Source organism: Haemorhous mexicanus, chromosome Z, assembly GCF_027477595.1.
Source record: "Haemorhous mexicanus isolate bHaeMex1 chromosome Z, bHaeMex1.pri, whole genome shotgun sequence".
Lineage (NCBI taxonomy): Eukaryota > Metazoa > Chordata > Aves > Passeriformes > Fringillidae > Haemorhous > Haemorhous mexicanus.
The window spans coordinates 71,843,606-71,861,739 of record NC_082381.1 but is presented as its reverse complement, the minus strand read 5'-3'; the positions used below and the strand labels follow the sequence as shown (position 1 = coordinate 71,861,739).

General features: G+C 35.2%; 1 protein-coding gene across 3 annotated transcripts in view; it reads left to right on the top strand.

Moving 5' to 3' along the window:
* MAP3K1 (mitogen-activated protein kinase kinase kinase 1) overlaps positions 1 to 18,134 on the top strand; it is a 58,584-nt gene that overhangs the window by 11,527 nt on the left and 28,923 nt on the right. Inside the window, exon 1 of one of the 3 annotated variants that reach the window (XM_059874236.1) lies at positions 8,180 to 8,217. The exons of the other annotated variants lie outside the window; for them this stretch is intronic. Within the exon in view, the coding sequence (XP_059730219.1) occupies positions 8,195 to 8,217 (23 nt within the window). The 5' untranslated portion in view covers positions 8,180 to 8,194. Of the gene's footprint in view, positions 1 to 8,179; positions 8,218 to 18,134 lie in introns of those variants that run through there. 3 annotated transcript variants of the gene reach the window in all.

Below are 18,134 nucleotides of genomic sequence, written 5' to 3'. Positions count from 1 at the left end.
AGTTTCTGATTTGGTGGAGGTACAGAAGAAGCATATGGATTTTGTGCTATTAACATTTTTTAAACTACTGGATTTTGCTTGAAACCATGAATAATTATGCAGTCAATGTTTTTTGGTGTAGTTATTATTGGGCAAGGTTTTGGCATTTTTTTTTTACTGTCAGTCTGTCCAATCTTTCCTCATGTTTCTTTATAATCGCTTTGGGGGAGGAGAAAAACACTCTTGTTCTTTTTCTTCCATTAAGTTCATTTTAGAGAACTAACATTTCACTTTATCTCCTGAAGGCTCAATGTATGCTTCATTGCATTTCTGAATCTCATTGTGAAAAGACCTGCATTTTGATACTTAAAAGGAAATAGGAAATGAGACACTATGGGTCTAGCACTGTTACTCCCTTTCCATGTTCAAATAAATGGCATGTTTTTATAACTGGGAGGGGATGAAGCTGGCTCTCACAAGGGAAGTGGTTAGTTCTTACCATGGTGACTTTTGATAAGAATTTGTTGGGCTACTGTATACTTATTTGCACTTGCTAAAATAATTTATGATTTAGGAGTTAAAATTCTTAACCCTTGCTGTGTAACTTGCATTGGTCTTTCAGTCGTTGTGAGTGGGCAGCCATGGAGTAAGAATTGAGAAATCTGCTCTTCCATATTCATACAGCGGTTTGTTTGTACTTTTGTGTAGGTGCATGACTAGCTAGCTAATGCTTAATCCAGACATGCTAAGCAAGTATGGGAAGTCTGTCTTCTGAAAATGGTGACCTTCCCTGTGGAGAGTGTTCAGAGTGATAGTTTGTGTTACATATCTGAGTGTTCCTGAGGCTGACTGTGCAAATGCCTTTTGGTTTTCCAGGACAGGATTCCGTGACAGTGTGTTCTCCACTGGTTCTGGGCTGCAGTCAGCCTTGTTCAAAACATTTCAAAGGCGTATTTTCTTTCTCATGTCTGCATGGGCTTGGGGCTCTGTCACCCTTTGCTTTTCCCAGGTTGCCTGACATTTTAATGTAGCAATTAATTCAATGGGTGACATGAGTCTTCAGCTTCTAGTTCACAGTCAGGTCACTCCAGTACCTAGTAAAAGATTAACTTGTTGAGAAAAGTATTTCCATAAACAGTCCATTAGTAAGTCACAAGGTCACAACTCGTTTCACATGCAGACTTTCCCCCAGCTATAGTTACACCAGTGCGTCCTGGAAACTAGTTTTTATTTCTGAACTTTTATATAGTATTGTGGTTTCATAGTGATTTGAAAAGCACTTGCACACCTCCTTAAAGAAGTGAGATTGGGAAGGCCAGTTACTGTCCCATATTTGAGACGCTGCTGCTGACATACAAGTTTTCATGGTAAGAAATAAAATTAGTGTGACATCTTTAGTGATATGTTTGCCTAATCTTTGAATATTTTAAAATAAAACTTAGTAAGTTATCTGCGTGTTATAGTAAATGCTTTTTTGTTCTCTTTTTCTTAGGCATTTGTCTTGTAAAGGTCTTTCAGAATAGTATTCTTTTGGCTGTAAAATAAGCATATTGCAAATGTGTTAATGTGTTTCAGTGGTGGTGGTTCAACTTTTAAGATGTCTGATCATGCGTTGATTTTATGTGAGTCCTTTTAAACTCTGAATATATGAATATGCCATTAAACTGGAGCACCTTCTAGTTGCAAGAGGAATAGACATATTTCCCCCACTTTTTTTTCCTTTAAAGGAAAAAAACTTACATGGTGTAGAAAAGTAAATAAAATTAAATGGGATTATGAAATTGGAACAATCAGACAAATTTTGGGATAGAATTATTACTGTGTCATGTTGTTTCAACTGAAGCTGAAAGTCCTTTTAGAGAAGTCATAGCACAGCGGGGAAAACACAAGAGGAACTCTTAACTCATAAAGCTGCCATGATGCTTAGACTTCTTGGTAATCTTTTTTAGTTTGTTACTGCTTTACTATTTCATGTGCTGAATCTGTGCTGATGAGTTTCTTGGTAGCACCTAAGGGAATTCAGGTTTAGTTGTTACTGATTTCCTTTGAGTGAAAGGTACTTCCTCTACAAGTGCCATAATTTACCCTTTCTTAAGTTTGTTCAGTGAAATCTTGGACTTTTATTTCCCATATTTTTATGATTTTCATTACTATCACTTCAAGTCCTAGTTTGTGTTTCCAATGTTTAAAAATGTTGCTTTAAAAAACAACACTGTGGCTTAGGCTATACTGATTTTTTTGTACGGATTCTGATATTAAGTCCTCCAACAGATTATGGAAATAGGGACAGCACAAAACTGAGATTTCACCTATGATTGTGCAAAAAACACCCATGAAACTTGAAGGAAAACTTTATTAAGGCAGATGGGACAATCTCATCTTTTCAAATAAGAATTAGTATTCCTGAATATAATAAGCTCTCTATTTTCCTTTCATTTAATTTTGAGTACCGTCAGTTATGGCTGCTGGCAAATGCATAAAGTCACTTTAAAATCTGTAGATTGATCAAATGAGTCTAATACAAAGAGTGAGGAATTTGCTTCAGAAGGAATTAAATAATAAAGCACAAGGATAAATACTCTTTTGAACTGTGCAATTTAGATTTTTACTTTCTGAAGATACTTTAACATAATTGTGGTTATAAAGAATTACAGAAATCAGTTCTGGATGAGTTTGGCTTCATCAAATCAAAAACGGATTAAATGAGCTGGGCCTCACCTGTGTCTTAAGTACTTGCTGGTACTTGAAATAGGCTCAGAAACCATACCAAAACTTCAAACTAGCAAATTCTTCTTGTTTTGTTGTTTTTTGTTTTTTTGGGTTTTTTTTACATCCTGTTGGATTCTCATTCATTGTAGTCTCATTTTTACTGTGAACTTTTTTCCAAAGTAACTGTCATATCCCTTATTCAGTGATTTGGTTTTGTTTTGTTTTGTTTTTTTTTTTTAATACTGTACTTTGAAAACACTTTATTGTCTTGTATTGCTGTTTCCTAGGTTGATACATTTTTGTCTAAATGTTCATACAGAAGAGAAGCCTCATTTGAGTTACTCAATTTTTTAAAAAATAATTTTTATTTTTTAGTTACATTTTTAATAGTTCTGAATTTCTCATGTTGGAATTTGATTATGTGTTTTCTAGAAAGAAATATCTCTTCTGTTCTTTTTTCTTTACTCTGCCATCTTTAACTAGAAATGCTTATGCTAAAAGTAAAGGTTGGTTTTGAACACAGATGAAATACAGATTTAGTTACTTAAATGTGAAGCCTAAATTTGGAAATGGCCTTGGGACCTTGACATTTTTTATAAAATGAAACTGCTCCTTGAATGCTTTGATATGAATTGGAAAGCTATTTTAATGTGGAGGCAAGGAAGGGATGGGAACAATACAGGAAAATAGTCACTAGTAGTCTTACACCTTTTTCAGAAATGTAGTGCCCTTTTTTTCAAAGCTGACAGTGGGAACAAAGCACCAGAAGAGTGCAGCCAGTTTCTCCAAGTGATGTGGTTTATTCTGACTTGTTAAGGAATGAGTACACATTATTAAATGGTATTTACATAATTACTTTGAAGTTGGAAGTAGTTAAGAATCTTCCAAGAATAATGCAGAAAATTTTCTTTTCTCAGAATACATATCTTGCTTGAGGTGCTTTTGGTTAAAAGTCTGTGATGAGAACTGGCTTTCATCCACAATTTGAGCCAATAAGTTTCGGTGTTCTGCTCTTTTCTTTTTTTTAATGGACCAGGATTTGTTGTTGTGTGAAGAATTTATGACATGGTTTTTAAACACAAATAGAAAATTCAGTCAATGTTAGTTTAACCTTCTCTTAGAATCCTGAAATAAAATGAAGTGGAAAAGCTGTGGAAACCAGATTAAAACACCCTTGAAAGCACAGAATTCACTTACTGCCTTTCTAATTTTAGAGCATTGTGGTGGTCAAATCTGTACAAGATTTCATGAGAAATGGGTAATAAATTGAAGTAAAAACTCTCTGATATGCATTAGTTTCAGAAATTCCTGTTAAAACTAAAATGCAGAAAGAGTATCTCAGTGAACTGAGTGCTGTGAAGTTGCTAGGCTTGAAACTTTTAGGTTAGTTCTGAAGTGAAATGACAACATATGCAAACCATCAATCTGCTGGACTTTTTGTAAGACAAGGTGGTTTCTCAGATGGCCTTGAAACTTGTAGTCTGTGTTGGTAAAGATTTGTGTCTGCCACCGGGATGCGGAAAGGAAAAGAGTCAGGGCTTGGCTTTACTGAAATTCTGGACCTCTTCAGCATTATCATTTATGGCCTCTTCTTCTGTGTTTGCCTTTGTTGGTGTTTCAGGTGTTTTCCATTTGTTTTTCCTCGCTGCACTAAACAGTAGGAGAAAAGGAGGGGCAAAATATTTCTGTAGGTAGATTTTGGGAGGTGGGCTTGCGATTCTGGCTTCTTACCTGAAAGCTCAGACACTTGTCCTATGCTAGTTTAAATAAAGTTGTTCTTGTAGGTGCAAAATTGTATAGATAACTTTCGAACATCAGATTTAAAATTAAGTGCATATTCTTTCCTAATTACACCTGTGTTTCAGTTTAAAACTTAATTAAACTTATTGAATGCTCTTTAATAATGTCTATTACCAAGGAGGTCCTGGGAAGTATACTTAAATCCCAACATTAATAACAAGAATAGCTCTAATATATTTTGATCTTATGACAACTTAATAGTGTTTAACACTAGAAATTGTGCTTCTAATGATCAAATGAAGCAGTGGGAGGGTATACATTAGAATATCACAATTTACTTAAAATTGTAATAAATAATTGGTGAATATATGGAATGAGAGAAAAATTCAGACAAAGATAATATTTTCTTCTCCACCACCTTCCCTCACCTCCCAGACATTAGTGGCACTTGTGCATTTGTTTAAATTAGATATAGACATTTTTGCTTATTTTTCTCATACATGTGTATTTTGCTGCCCTTCATCAGGGAGAAAAATTATGGGTATGTTGATTGAATAAAATTACTTTAAAAAGTTCAGATAATTTGTTTCCCACATTGATCTTAATTTTTTTGACAGCACTTCCATTCACGGGCTAGATTTGATAATCTTTTTTCTTCTTAGTAAGAACTTTGCTTTTAAATTAATGCTGTTACATAAATGCAAACCCCTCTCTTTGCTTATTGTGTCCTGGATTGAGAAGAGAGCATGATAGGCTGTGCTATGGATGGAAGATATCCATCGGATATGGATAAGTAGCTTACTTTCTAATGCACCATGAAACTAGAAATAAGTTGTAAATCGAACATCCAGCTGCTAGTTACATAGTAACATCTCCTACATTAGACCATGTTTTCTTTTCTGTACCACTTTCAACTAAATGTATTACATGTGAATGACACCAGTTTTCCTCTGCTCTAAAGGTATTAACTGTATAGGACCAGTATTTGCATTTTGTGAACTGGAAAACAACTTTCCCTAAAAAAAGAAGGCTGATATAAGGAATGTGTTTTCTCCTAGATGAATCTTTAAAATTACTGGTATAAAAGTTTTCTGAGATGAATTACAGGTAACAAATACCTTGCTATTTTTAGCTTACCTCATGCAGCTGAATCTTTAGCAGATGGTGAGTTTGCTTTCGACTTGATGCAAAGTCAAGAGGTAATACAGAGAACAATCCCAGTGAGTGTGTTTTGCAGTGCAAGAAAACAAAGACCTCATCTCCAGCAGAACACTTCCTGTTGTGTTCTTAACAGCTCTGTTATAGTAAATTGTTTATTACTTAAACAAGCCATCTAAGGAGAAGCTGAACTGTGACATCGGATAGTAAAATTCAGTTCTGTGCTGATCATACCTTTTAAATTTATTTAATTGTGATGTACTTCAACTGGCGTACTGTGCTTTTTGGAACAATTCAGCACAAAAGTCATGTAAGACGAAGTCACACACACATTTCCCTCTTCTAGTTTTTGAAACAAACTGCTCTAGTTTTACTTTGTCTGGCCATTTTAGTTTTTTTAATGTAATAATCAAATTGCTTTGTAAAACATGCTCAGATATTTTAACAGTGCTTGAAATTAACTTCTGTTTTTCTGATATCTGCCTGTCAATAACTGTTTTTCATAGAATTTTTTGCAAGCTGCAATGCAAGAATAAGAGAAGGGCTTTTTTTTTTTAGTCAGATAAGAGAAACCGAAAGCATGCAGCTGCCTTTGGCAAAATACTTTTTTGTTCCCTTGCTTTGCAAGAGAAGGGAGTCCTTATGAGGCTTTCTTAAACTTTATTAGTTATTTTCTTTGTCTTAATGCTGTCTCTGTTATGACACATACCACTTTAATGTGTGTATTGAATTTTCTTTTTGAGAGATTGAGAGTGCATCTTTCTTGATCAGTGTCTGGTCATGGTCTTGCTAGGCTTTGGGAAGAGACTGCCTTTTTATTGTAGATCCCCTCAGAAATCTGAGGAGGTTTTTTTCATTTTGTTTATCTTAAATTCTGCTGCCAGCTTCCGTTCATAGCTGAGGTTCCATTTCCAGTGTGATAATAAAACACTAACACCATCTGAGTACAGTAATCTGTTCCTGTCTGCTTGTTAAGATGCTGAAAAAGTGACAGTTGTTTTGATAGTTTTGTGAAGCAGGAAATTACAGACTTCTTACTCTTTGTCAGAGACTTCAATGCCTACAGCAGGAAGAGCTACTGAGATTCTAAGGAACATGTTCCAGGACACAAAATGTTTCTGTTTTAACTTTACTGTCTGGGAGGAAGCTAACTGGACGCTTGTTTTGTTTTTTTTGGTGGGGTTTTCATTTGGGTTTTGTTTTGATTTTTTGTTGTTGGTGGTGGCTTTGTTGGTTTTTGTTTTGTTTTGGGTTTTTGTTGTTGTTTTTATAGTTTTTATAATCATCTTCTGATTTTTTTGTTGTATAATTTAGAAATAATTTTTTAACATGCCATGGTGAATATGGACCTTATTTTGAAGATTTTTTTGCTTTTATAGTTGACTAAGGGTAAACCTTCATAAAGTGGAACTTGCCTTTCTTCTCTTCTTCTGAGTTGTATATACATGATAACACTGACAGATGTGTGTGTTGAATGTCTGATGGCACAGACAGCTTTCTTTAGAATTTTAACATAAACTGTAGTTCTACAGTTTCTCCTTTTTTTGTCCCCAAAAGGTCAAGTAGGTCACTTGGGTTTTTCTCTCTGCCAGTTTAATTTGAGTGGGACTTACTCATTGAATAATTCATTGGATAATTCTTACTGTAGTTTAAATTCAGTAGCATATAATGGCATTTCTGGTTTAACATTTTCTGAACATTGAAACAATGGAATTTCTTGCATGTTTCTTGTGTAATAATGCTGATAGTGTGGCATGAAGTCAAAGACACGTAATATCTTCTGCCTAGAGAAGTCAAAGACTTTTCAAGATCAACTTAGTGAAAAATAAGGAAAGCAAAGCCTGTACCTGTGGATGAGTGCGTTTTCTCAATACCTCAGGAGGATACCTGAGCTCTTTCCTCTGTTTTGACTTGCCTGTAGGAGCAATTTTGATGGTTACAACTCTTATAATACTTGCATGAGGGTTTTAGAAGAAGCAGGAAGCTCAAGGCATGCGTGTGTCTTTATTGTAATTTTCTTAAGTTACTGTATTCCCCAGCATACAGTCTTTCTGGTTTATAACGGTGGGGGTTTGTTCCCTGACCTACATTTGTACACAGAGGTGGCATATATATTCAAATAAAAAATGGGCATTTACCTCTAGCATGTATCTTAGCGATTTTCTGTACTGCAGTTATTTTCAACATAAGGGGTTTTTTTAGTTTTGTGGTGAGTGAACCCTATTTTTATTTTTTCTCTGAGGTCAGCTCAGCATCTTTTAAACCTCTCGGGTCATTTCACAGGGCATGCCTTCAGCTTCTGGAGTGCAGTCTACATATAAGCCAACAGATGAAAGATAGAGCAGATAAAAAATACATCAGACAATTTCATGTGGAGCTATCCCCTTCTCATTCATCGCTGAAGCCACGTATTGGCTGGTGAAAGTGGGGAAGAACTTAGTGGGAGGAGTTGCTCAGAGTTTGTAGTGTGGTTTTATCACAGCACACACAGATAGTTGCAGTTTGACAGAGGATGCTGGGCTGGATGGACTTGCAGCTTGGCCTTACAAAGATGCTTCTGTGGGGAGATCCCGTGGAGTGACAGACGGTGCAGCTGGGAGCCTTGTGAATGCACAAGGTCTGCAGTTCCCTGTAAGCTCTATTCTGATGCTTAGTCATACTGACATGTTTCCTTTCTGTCCTGGAAATGTACTATTTTCTTCCTACAATAAATAAGAAACAAAGGAAGTTGTTACTTTTGGGGGTAACTTCTTGAATAGAAAAAGGAAAAAAAGGGTGGTATGACTTGCTTTCAGTGTTAAGCTTTGTAATACATTTAGTCTCATGGCTGAAGGTCATAAATCATGCTATCTTGCTGGGTTGAGAAAAAATTTCAGCTTTTGAGGGCTGTTGTTTCTGCTCTGGCAGCTTTATTTTAGTATTAATACTTTTCTTCATCCTACAGAACTGTAGTCTTTAGTATGGTAAATCTTATTTCTGCATGTGAGGGATCTTCTCCACTGGAATAAATTTGTCTTACAATGCATGTGTACTGTAAAAGAAGCTTGTTTGTCACAAGTGTCATCCTGTTTTGTTTTCCTGGGAAATTGTTGGACACACATGAATTAGGTTGTAGATCAAATCCAGACCAACAGTTTTCCATTTTCTTGTCTCCATCTTAAAGTTTCAAAATGTGTGGTGGTATTTTGGGGTTTGGTTCTGAAGTCAGATCAATATCAGTAGGGATAAATAGAAATGAATAAACTAGGTAGGGAATAGGAACTCCTTAAACTGGCCTTGTGTCTGCAGAGATGGTACATAGAACTGTTTCAACAGGTTACTTGCCCAAGTTAGGATAGCTTCTGGCCCCTTCTTTGGATGGGCATAAATAGCTGTTTTTCAGTGCCTGGGTATTACCTAAAGTGTTTCTAGGCTTGTTATCACTCTAGTTCTAATGTTAGTGCTTGATCTAAGAGTACTCTAGCAGCAAATTTAGGATACTACTTGCATATAAATATTTTAGGTACTCCATTTGATTATTATTTTTTTAAAACTTGGTATGTTTTTTAATGCTTTAAATAATCTTAATCTATAAATCTTAGATGTTTATGTCTGAGTTTGAGGTCCATAACCAAATTCACAAAGTACACTACACCTAGCATCTTGGTTTTTTATTAATTGATACAGGGGGGCAGAGAGTGACATAAGATGAAATGAAATTTGGGTATGCTCCTTAAGTAGGTTTGCTTTAAGATGAATACTCTGGTAAACCAATTTAACTTTTTTGCTTTTCATTCCTCAAATTTTTGAAAGCTGCTTGGTAAATAAAAAACTTGCAATTTTTACTTTTTCTGTGTTGTCAGCTAGAATAAACTCTCAGTAGCCTCTTAGAACCTTCAATTTACACATGTTCTATGTGACATTCAGTTTGATAACATCCCTTGAGACTCATTTCAGCTTTTTTTTTTAAGACTTACTTATAATGCTAAAAATACCTTAATAGCTCTGTCACATTCTGCTTGTAAATAGGAAAGTCTTAGAGCTTTGTTGCAGCTTGCTGGAAGCTGCTTTATCTGGCAGAAAAATGTAGTCCTTCTGATTTTTCTCTTTTGTGGTCTAGTTAAATTCTGGCCTGTAGGGTAGATTTTGTGTCGAATTTTGCCTTTATTGTATGAGTACATGATTGAGTTGAAATATTCAGAAGAAAACCGTCAGCTGTACTAGTTTTTGAGACAACATTTGGCATTCCTACTTAGTTGATTTTGTGTTTTCAAATGAGCTAACCAGGGAAAATGTTGTATTTTTTTAATGCATGACAGATTTGAAAAGATTAATTACACAGGTTTTTTTCTTAAAAGCCTTTCAATATTCCATATTATATATAATTTTAGGAAAATTAATTTTAAAAATTGACCTCAGGAAGTAGTTATTTTGAAGTGAACTGCATAGAAAACAAAGTTTTCAATTGCAGCTTCAGTTCGAAAGCTTCCTCTAGCTTTAAATGTCAAGTCTGTGTGCCCTGCCCTGAGAAGGGGAGCGCAGCAGTCTTCATGAGTCTAGATTCTCATCACACGGCTGTAACAACATTTTCTCACAAGCACCTGCACTGTGTTTCAGTGTGACACACGGCAGTGGCAGGGCCTCCAGCCTCGAGTGTGTGTGTTCCATCCAGTGCTGAATTTTGTGTCACACTGGTTGCAGTGACAGGTTAGGTGGTAAATTAAAAACCAGGAGATGAGGGCTGCAATTGTGCTATATCCCTCTAGAGCAGGTAGATGTGTCCATAAACAAGACCACATTTTCTGACCTTTTGTCCTTTAAGTGTGAATTGTGAATTAATTCTAAGGAAACTATCTGAAATCCAGCTTTGCTGGGGGGGAACATTAAAGCTTGGTACATAGTAAGATCCAGGTAATGGGTAAAACATATCTGTGCATTAAAGAAGTACCCATGTTAAAGTTTCCATGTAGGCAGCAATATATATTGTATGCTTGCAGCAGTGTACATAGTTCTTTCATCTTGCTTTACAACTTAAAAGAATGATGAAAACACTGTCTTTTGCATAGAGCGTTGTGTAGCAGGCTTTCTGCTTAACATGTTGATTTTTAAAATGCTTTATATGTTGGTGGCAACAAAACAGAATATGAAATACTTTTGTTCATGATCCTCTCATAAATGAGGGATATTTATACCAGGGATTGACAAAGAACACATGCTTTTCCCATACAGCTTTAACTTGTCCTTAACAACCACCACCACTGCCCTCCCCCATAGAAAACAAACCACAAAATCCCCAAAATATTCCAAGTACAGTACCTGTGAAACTGAAAATCAAAGTTCTGATACTTTTTTACAAAAACCAAAGCATGCTGGAACAATTTGAATAAAGCATGTGCTATTCACGACTGAAGTTTCTTTTGAACTATTTTAAGTAAATTACAGCAATGTTTTCATTTCCACTGCTGCCTGAATCATACTTACTAATTCCTAATAATGATTGCTGTTAATCAGTTGGTGGAATAAAACCAAAGATTTGTAATTTGACTTTTTCTTCTTTTAGATTGCTTATTTCAAATGGATGGTAGACTGGGCATATTGTTTCTTTAAGGAAACATGCTGAGAACTGTGGAAAAATTGTAGTTGGGATAATGAAGTACTTTCAGTTGAGGGTGTTTTTGGGAGTTGACTTCTGAGCTAAAGGTATGAAGGGCCAAATATAAATGAATAAAATGCAGCCATATCAATTACACTAGTAGTCTCCAAATCTGCACAGTCAGGGAAGACATCTTAAAAAAAAAAAAAAGGAAAAAAGGTGGAAGTTGACATATGACTTGATTCGTTTTCTATTGTATATCAGGTACTTCTGTACCATGAACCTGTATATTTTTCCAGGATTAGCAGCTTAGTTAACAAAGCTAAAATAAGAAAGGCAGGGCTTCTCTGTACAAAGGTACAGTTTTGAAATAAAGTCTGCAAATCAAGACATTTGAAAACCATGCTGTAAAATTACTTTAGAAGGCTTTTTAAAGTTTCTCAGATATGTTTCATGAGAAGTTTGAGAAAACTCTGGAACTTTTTTGTTTGTATGTGAGGTTAAGTGATGTGTCACCCAATCAAAAATGTTTGTAATTATTTTAATTTTGGCATATTGGAGAAAGTTTGCTTTTATGCATACCTTAATTTTTATTAGTAGAGTTAATGTTTTAAAAGCTTTAGTACATTTAGCTTTTCTGGTTTCCCAGAAGCACTACTTTTGTGTCACTGTAAAGTTCAGCCTTAGTGTATCATGAGAGCCTAAACACATGTTTTATATCAAAATTTTAAGTTAATTCCTTTGGGTGTGGAGGCAGTAGTGAAGCAAGGGAATGTTGTCATTACATGGCATGAATGTTTAGACATTGTGAACCTAATGTGGGAGCATCCCAGAATTTTTCACAGATTCAGAATATTCATGAAAGGATTTTGTATTTATTATTTGAGTATTCAAAAAGGAAGTTTAATAATAATGTATAAATTTCAGAGAACTGCTCCTTCAGTTCAATTCATTTAGATGGGGTAGAGGTCAAACACAACTGTGGACAGGAGATGGATGTTTGAGGGTTGCATTGATGAGCTTACATGAGTAGTCCACAAAAGCCTGTATAGTATTGCAGAACAAGCACTATGTTTGTCTTTTGGGCTATGTGGGAGAGCAGTTTAAAAATCTGAAAATACACTTGTGTGTTAATGGTTTGGTTTTTTTTCCCCTTTAAAGCCGTGGACTTCACAGGGTGCTGCTGTCTCAACTGAAGCAGTGCTTTAGGGTACTGCACAAATGGTTCCTAACTGCTTCTTGTCTATAGACTTTCAGGGTCCTTTACTCGGGATAAATTTCATGGCAATTCTTAAGCAAATTTTTCTTGGTTTATGGCTCATGGCTTGAAGTCTTTTCTTGCAGTGCTACTTGTACTATATTGTTGAAAAGTTTGGACGGGCACAGACTTGCTGCCAGCTACCTGAAAGATGATCTGAGTAGTTGTTGGTTTTAAGTGACTAAAGAAAAATAAGTCTTAAATGGTAACTGATATCTTAACTGGTCAATATTGTAAAGAAAATCATAACTTTTGTCTTGAATGCTTGCAGTCAATTTCTGATGAAGCAAGAAGTTTAATGGGCAGATAGTTATAAAGAAGGATTGGCCACCATGCACGTTTTGAAGTACTAATTACTGTATTTATGATGACTGCCAGTGTTAAATATTTAGATCAAATCCCAGGTAAAGCTAAACTTGAATTTTAAGTGCATCATTTTAATTCTGCTTCTTAAGTTCTTTTTTTAAAGGGTAAATAGGTAAGAGAAAGATATTTATAATTGAAAACGTTTCCTCTACCTGAAGTATACATATATGTATATTCCTGTGCTCCAAGTAATTATATATTATTTCCACTGAAAATACCTTTGGTGCTTGTCTTACAAACCAGTGCAGTAGTTTTCTCAATGTGAAAGTAAATGAGTTCTTTTGTAATCATAGTTTTTTGTAGCTTCAGCAATGTGAGGCTTCTCCATCAAAGGCAAAGATTATTTCTTCTTATGTGCCTGTGGGTTAGGATAAATGAAGAAGCTTTTTTAAAGTTACTTTCATGTAACACCTATTCATGGTAATAAAGCAAGCAGTGAGCACTGCTAGTACTTTTTAGTATTTTTGAAATAAGTATTTTAGAGATTTTTTCAGTTCAGTTGTTTAACTTTTTATAGTTGTTTGAACTCCTTTGTATGCCCATGAGACTTGTGTTCCACGATTGCCTGTGTTTATTCCTGTTTATATGTTTCACATTTTTCACAACATTTTTTCTTCCTTCTCTGATTCTTCTGGATGAATAAAAAGAAAAGGTAAATTTATCTACTCTTGATTCATCAATAATGTATGAAAGTTTAAATTATTATTGTAACTCCTTCCCAGCAAAACCCCATGATCCCAAGTTACCTTTGGGAGGAGATCTCAGAATGTAGTAATGAGCAGTACTCACTCTTACTCAGTTGTGGTGCTGATTATAGAGGACAGTAAAATATTAACTATCCAGTTCTGGAAAGCCTTCCTTCATTCCTCTTCAAAAGTGTTTTTAAGAGCAGTGAGAGATTGTTCAGCATTCTGCCAACTGTACATACAGGTGACATGATCATTACTCATGTTATTACTTGGTGTTCCTTATTCATTTTAAAATATTACTATTTATGTTCAATATATTTTGTGGTCTCAAAGTCCTGTATAAGGTTAGAGACAGATTTGTTCCAACTAGCTTGTAACTGCATTGTAGTTCCAGCTACACCTACACTGTAGTTCCAACTACACTGTAAGTACAAACCAGAATGATTAAATAAAGCAGTAGTGGGAGATGAGTAAAAATATCAGTGTAGATTTGGGGTTGTTCCACAGTGTGGTTTATTTTTTTCTAGTAGGTGATTTATTTTAATCTTTTTGTACTGCCTTGTGCATAGAGTGGCTTTCAGTGTGTAAACGTGTGGTATAATCAGTAAAGTGATGGTATTTTAAGAATTTTTGCTAAAAAATCACTCCACACGATCCTGGAGGAAACATAATATTTCTTAAAGCTGGCAAGCATGGAAATACTAAAATGTGCTTGAGTCAAAAATTGCCAAAATAAATGCAAGAAATTATGAGTAGCCAAAGCATTTTCTGGTGGACAGCTGAAAGGCAAAAGTGAAGATGCCATCTGCAGCTTCCTCCACAATACTTTGAATTCACATTAAGTGAAGGTCATCTGATGACATTCTGCATGAAGCATGAAGTGCAATTTGCCCCCCCCCCCCCGATCTCCACTTATTACTTTTTCTGTAATTAATGAAGCCATAGGTTTAGAGCACTCAGGATGGTGGTCAGAGTGGGATGCAGAAAGTCAGTGTGTAGAGCTGTATGTTCTGAGCACTGGTTTTTGTAAGCAGAGGGATGGCAGTTCTTGGTAGACCACAAAACCTTCAGGATGGGAAGAGTCTTACTGGCAGTCAGTGTGCTAACTGAAATCTGAACATAATTAAGGCATCTTTATTCACCACTAGGGTCTCTTTAAGACTTTGTACTTCATGTCAAATACTTCATGAACCTGGTCTTAGAAGGATCACATATATGTCACTAGATTAAAATTAATTAGTTTTGCTGGTTTCATTTTTTAAGAATGTTTCACACATAGGAAATCTGATACCAGCTGACTTAATAGCTCTTACTCTTACATCATCCCTCAGATACTGTATAAAGCTTCATACTGCTTCTGATTCCTCTTGAATGGCTTTCTTGATAAAATCAGACTATTCCTTTTCATATACTAGCATGTTTTGCATAAGTGCAGTATCTATTTATATAATCAGATTCTGATGCATCTTTCTAGATCAATATAATGCTATTTTTCTCTTTTTATGGAGGGGTGCCCATGTTTTATGATGCTGTTATTAGCAGTCGCTTGTGCACGCTAGAATGTATTGTGCCTAGGAGCCTGGGATTAAATGGTTAATGTGAAAACTTGAATGCAAAGGCTTTCTGATCAAATGTGATTTGCATGGAACCGTGTCTTTCCTCAAGTCACTGCTGACAAGCTGGAATTCTCATCAAGTAATGCTTCTCTTGCGTTATGCTTTCGCACTGCTATGTGAATGAGTCTGCAGTTTGTAAGTCAATTTTTAAGCAAATACTGAAGATAACCGTTTCCTTTACCCAGAACTGTATCATACAGAAATGAGCTCATTACATTTTTACTCTGACAGTATGTAATTTCTAGTTAGTATCAAGATTTAGATTTTGTAAGGTACTCCTTAGGAATTGGTATAAATTAAAACTTAAATAGATAGTTATAAGTAAGATGGGAAAGCAGCAAAGTTCTAAAATAAAATCTCAGGAACTCACTGAAGATAAGAAACCATGATATATTTTTAAGGTGTGTACTTGCTGTCCTGTATAACAAAACTTTCTTGTTTTGTTATAGAGCCCTGATTTGTCATTATGAAAAAATATTTTTATTGCTTGCTAACTGCACTGTTTTTTGGTTTGGTTTTTTTTTTGATTTTTAAAAATTGTCTCGCTAAACACTCTCTTCCTTATCTGGTAAGATTCATGTACTTATTTTCTTTTTATTCTGTAGATTTTAAAGAAGATGAAACAGGAGTTTCTGAGGCTGTATTATTTTTAGCCATGTGCTCACAGAAGTTTTGAATGCCTTTTCTTCTTTTTTTTTTTTTCGTCATGGTAGCTTGTTGTTTTAAAAAAAATTAACATTTGCAATAGTAGCTGCCGTCATTAAAGTGGGTGTAGTTACTGTATGGTTGGCCTGTGGTTAGGTTAGCTGACAGATACTACCAAAAGGTCTCCTTGTTCCAAAGGTGACAACCCTGTTCAGCACAGAGCACTCTATACCTTAAAAGCTACTGCGTGTATGAGCATTAAGGATTGGCAGAACCTAAATCTGGATCTTCATGGTGAGAGCCAGTTCCCTTGTGGCTCCCTGCTGATAGAAGATAATGCTCTTCAATACATATCTACCATAAGTGGTTCAGCTTTTTATATTTTTTTCACTCAGCAGTTACTCAGAATAGGCTTGCAAGGAGTTTATGTTATTTCTGCATTGTAGGAAAGCTTCTTGTGACAGTCAGAAATCTCTGTGGAAACATTTAGCCCACTTTGGCCTTTGAGCAAAATTCAGTGTACATGTGAATCTTGAGAGCACAGGGCCTTTTTGAATGTGTCTGACTGTCAGTGAGCAAGACATATCTCTCTTTAGCAAGTTCAGTGCCTGTTTAGTATAGCTTACTCTTTTTATATCATGATATCATACTAATGATATAAATTCCCAGTGTGGCTTGGATTGATAAATATATAGACAAGAAATAGGAAAAGAGGGGAAAAAAAATAAAGCTTAAACTTTAAAAAATGTGTAACAAATAACAGAACATAAATTTTAAAAAAACTGATTGGGATGCTTAGAATACTAGGGGCCTGCTTCATGACTTCTGATTGCCATTTCAGTATAACTTATTGATAACAATGATAATTGGTTGTAATTGTTAGCAGTGTATGCTAAGAAACAAAATTGTGAGAAATAATGATTATCATGAAAGCATGTCAGATCATTCTTCAGAAAAGAGCAGGAGCAGTCCTGTTAAATTTCTTTCTGCATCTCCCCTTCTGTGAGAGCAGACTAACCAGTCATTGAGACCTAAAATTTGTAGAGGATGTTATGTTTGTTTTCTATAAATTTTATATATATATATATATAGAGATAGATAGATATAGATATAGACATAGATATAGATATGCCTTCAGTTTTTTTATTTGCTTCTTTCATTTTTAATTTTTATGATCATATTTTGCTGAGAGAACTTTCCAGCAGTAATCTCTGAACATCTGGTATCTGCTGATAATTCTGCCATTTGAACAGCGCCAAGACATTCTAAATTTTTTCTTATTTATAACTATTACAGAAATAATTTAATAGGTTGTAGCTTTTAAATTCTACGTAGCTTATCCTGTCAAGTTACTTGTCTGTATCTTATTTCCACCATTCTCATTGAAGGTGGAGAATGTAGTGTGCAGGTTTATCTCCTTAACCCTAGTATCTTAAGCTGATTCAAAGCATAATTTTTTTTTTTTTGTATGAAATATCTGATGTTTTCTTCTGGTGACAGGGGAGTAAAATTGGCTAAGAAACTCTTAATCCCATGCATAATGTATGGAGATGCTTTACTCTTCTCTGACAGTCACCAAATATACAATAAGAAGTTTTGTCTTATAAAATAGGACAGAGACTTGAAGCAGTAGGAGATGTACATGACATTTTGACATATAAAAATGATTTCCAGTGAGAACTTTGTTTAAGGACTTGTATTTTGGGTTTTACCCTACCTTTAATTGTCATCTTTCCATTAATGGCTTCTGACTTCTGCATCAGTGAGAGCTGTATGTGCTCTGACCTGATCCTTTCTATGTGTTGGCCAATCACACTTCAGCTAGTACTCCTAATTTGAGCTAGGACAGCCTTGATGAATCTGGGATGAAAGATCAGTTTGGTGCCTAAGAGATCAAACTTCATTCTAGAAGTGAAGAATTTGATTCTGTTAAAAAGTGAGTAGACTTACATGATATGTAACAAGTAAAAACTTGTTCTTATGCATAAGTAAAAGCTAGAGGACAGCTCTGGTGGGCTAACCTGGGGCAAAGAATCTCTAACACCTATGCCTGAGATCCTACAACCTGGTGCTGATGAACTAGTCATATAGCTGTCAGTGAGCACTCCTATTCAGTCTTTTAATGACATTACTGCTGTTTTTGAAGTAAGACCCAGTGCTAAGTTATACCACAGTGGGGACAGGACTTGCATATTCTCTTCAGCTGGCATAACATGAACTGGATATACTGGGTTCTGCTCTCTGCTGGGATGCTGAAGTTTGTTGTACAGTAATAAGTATATGAACCTTTATAGTCTCATTTTGGTATATTAAGGAAAATTCATAATTCATAATTAAAATAATTAAACTACACAATTATTATTACCTTTGGGTTTCTTGTATCAATATAAATTATCTACCTC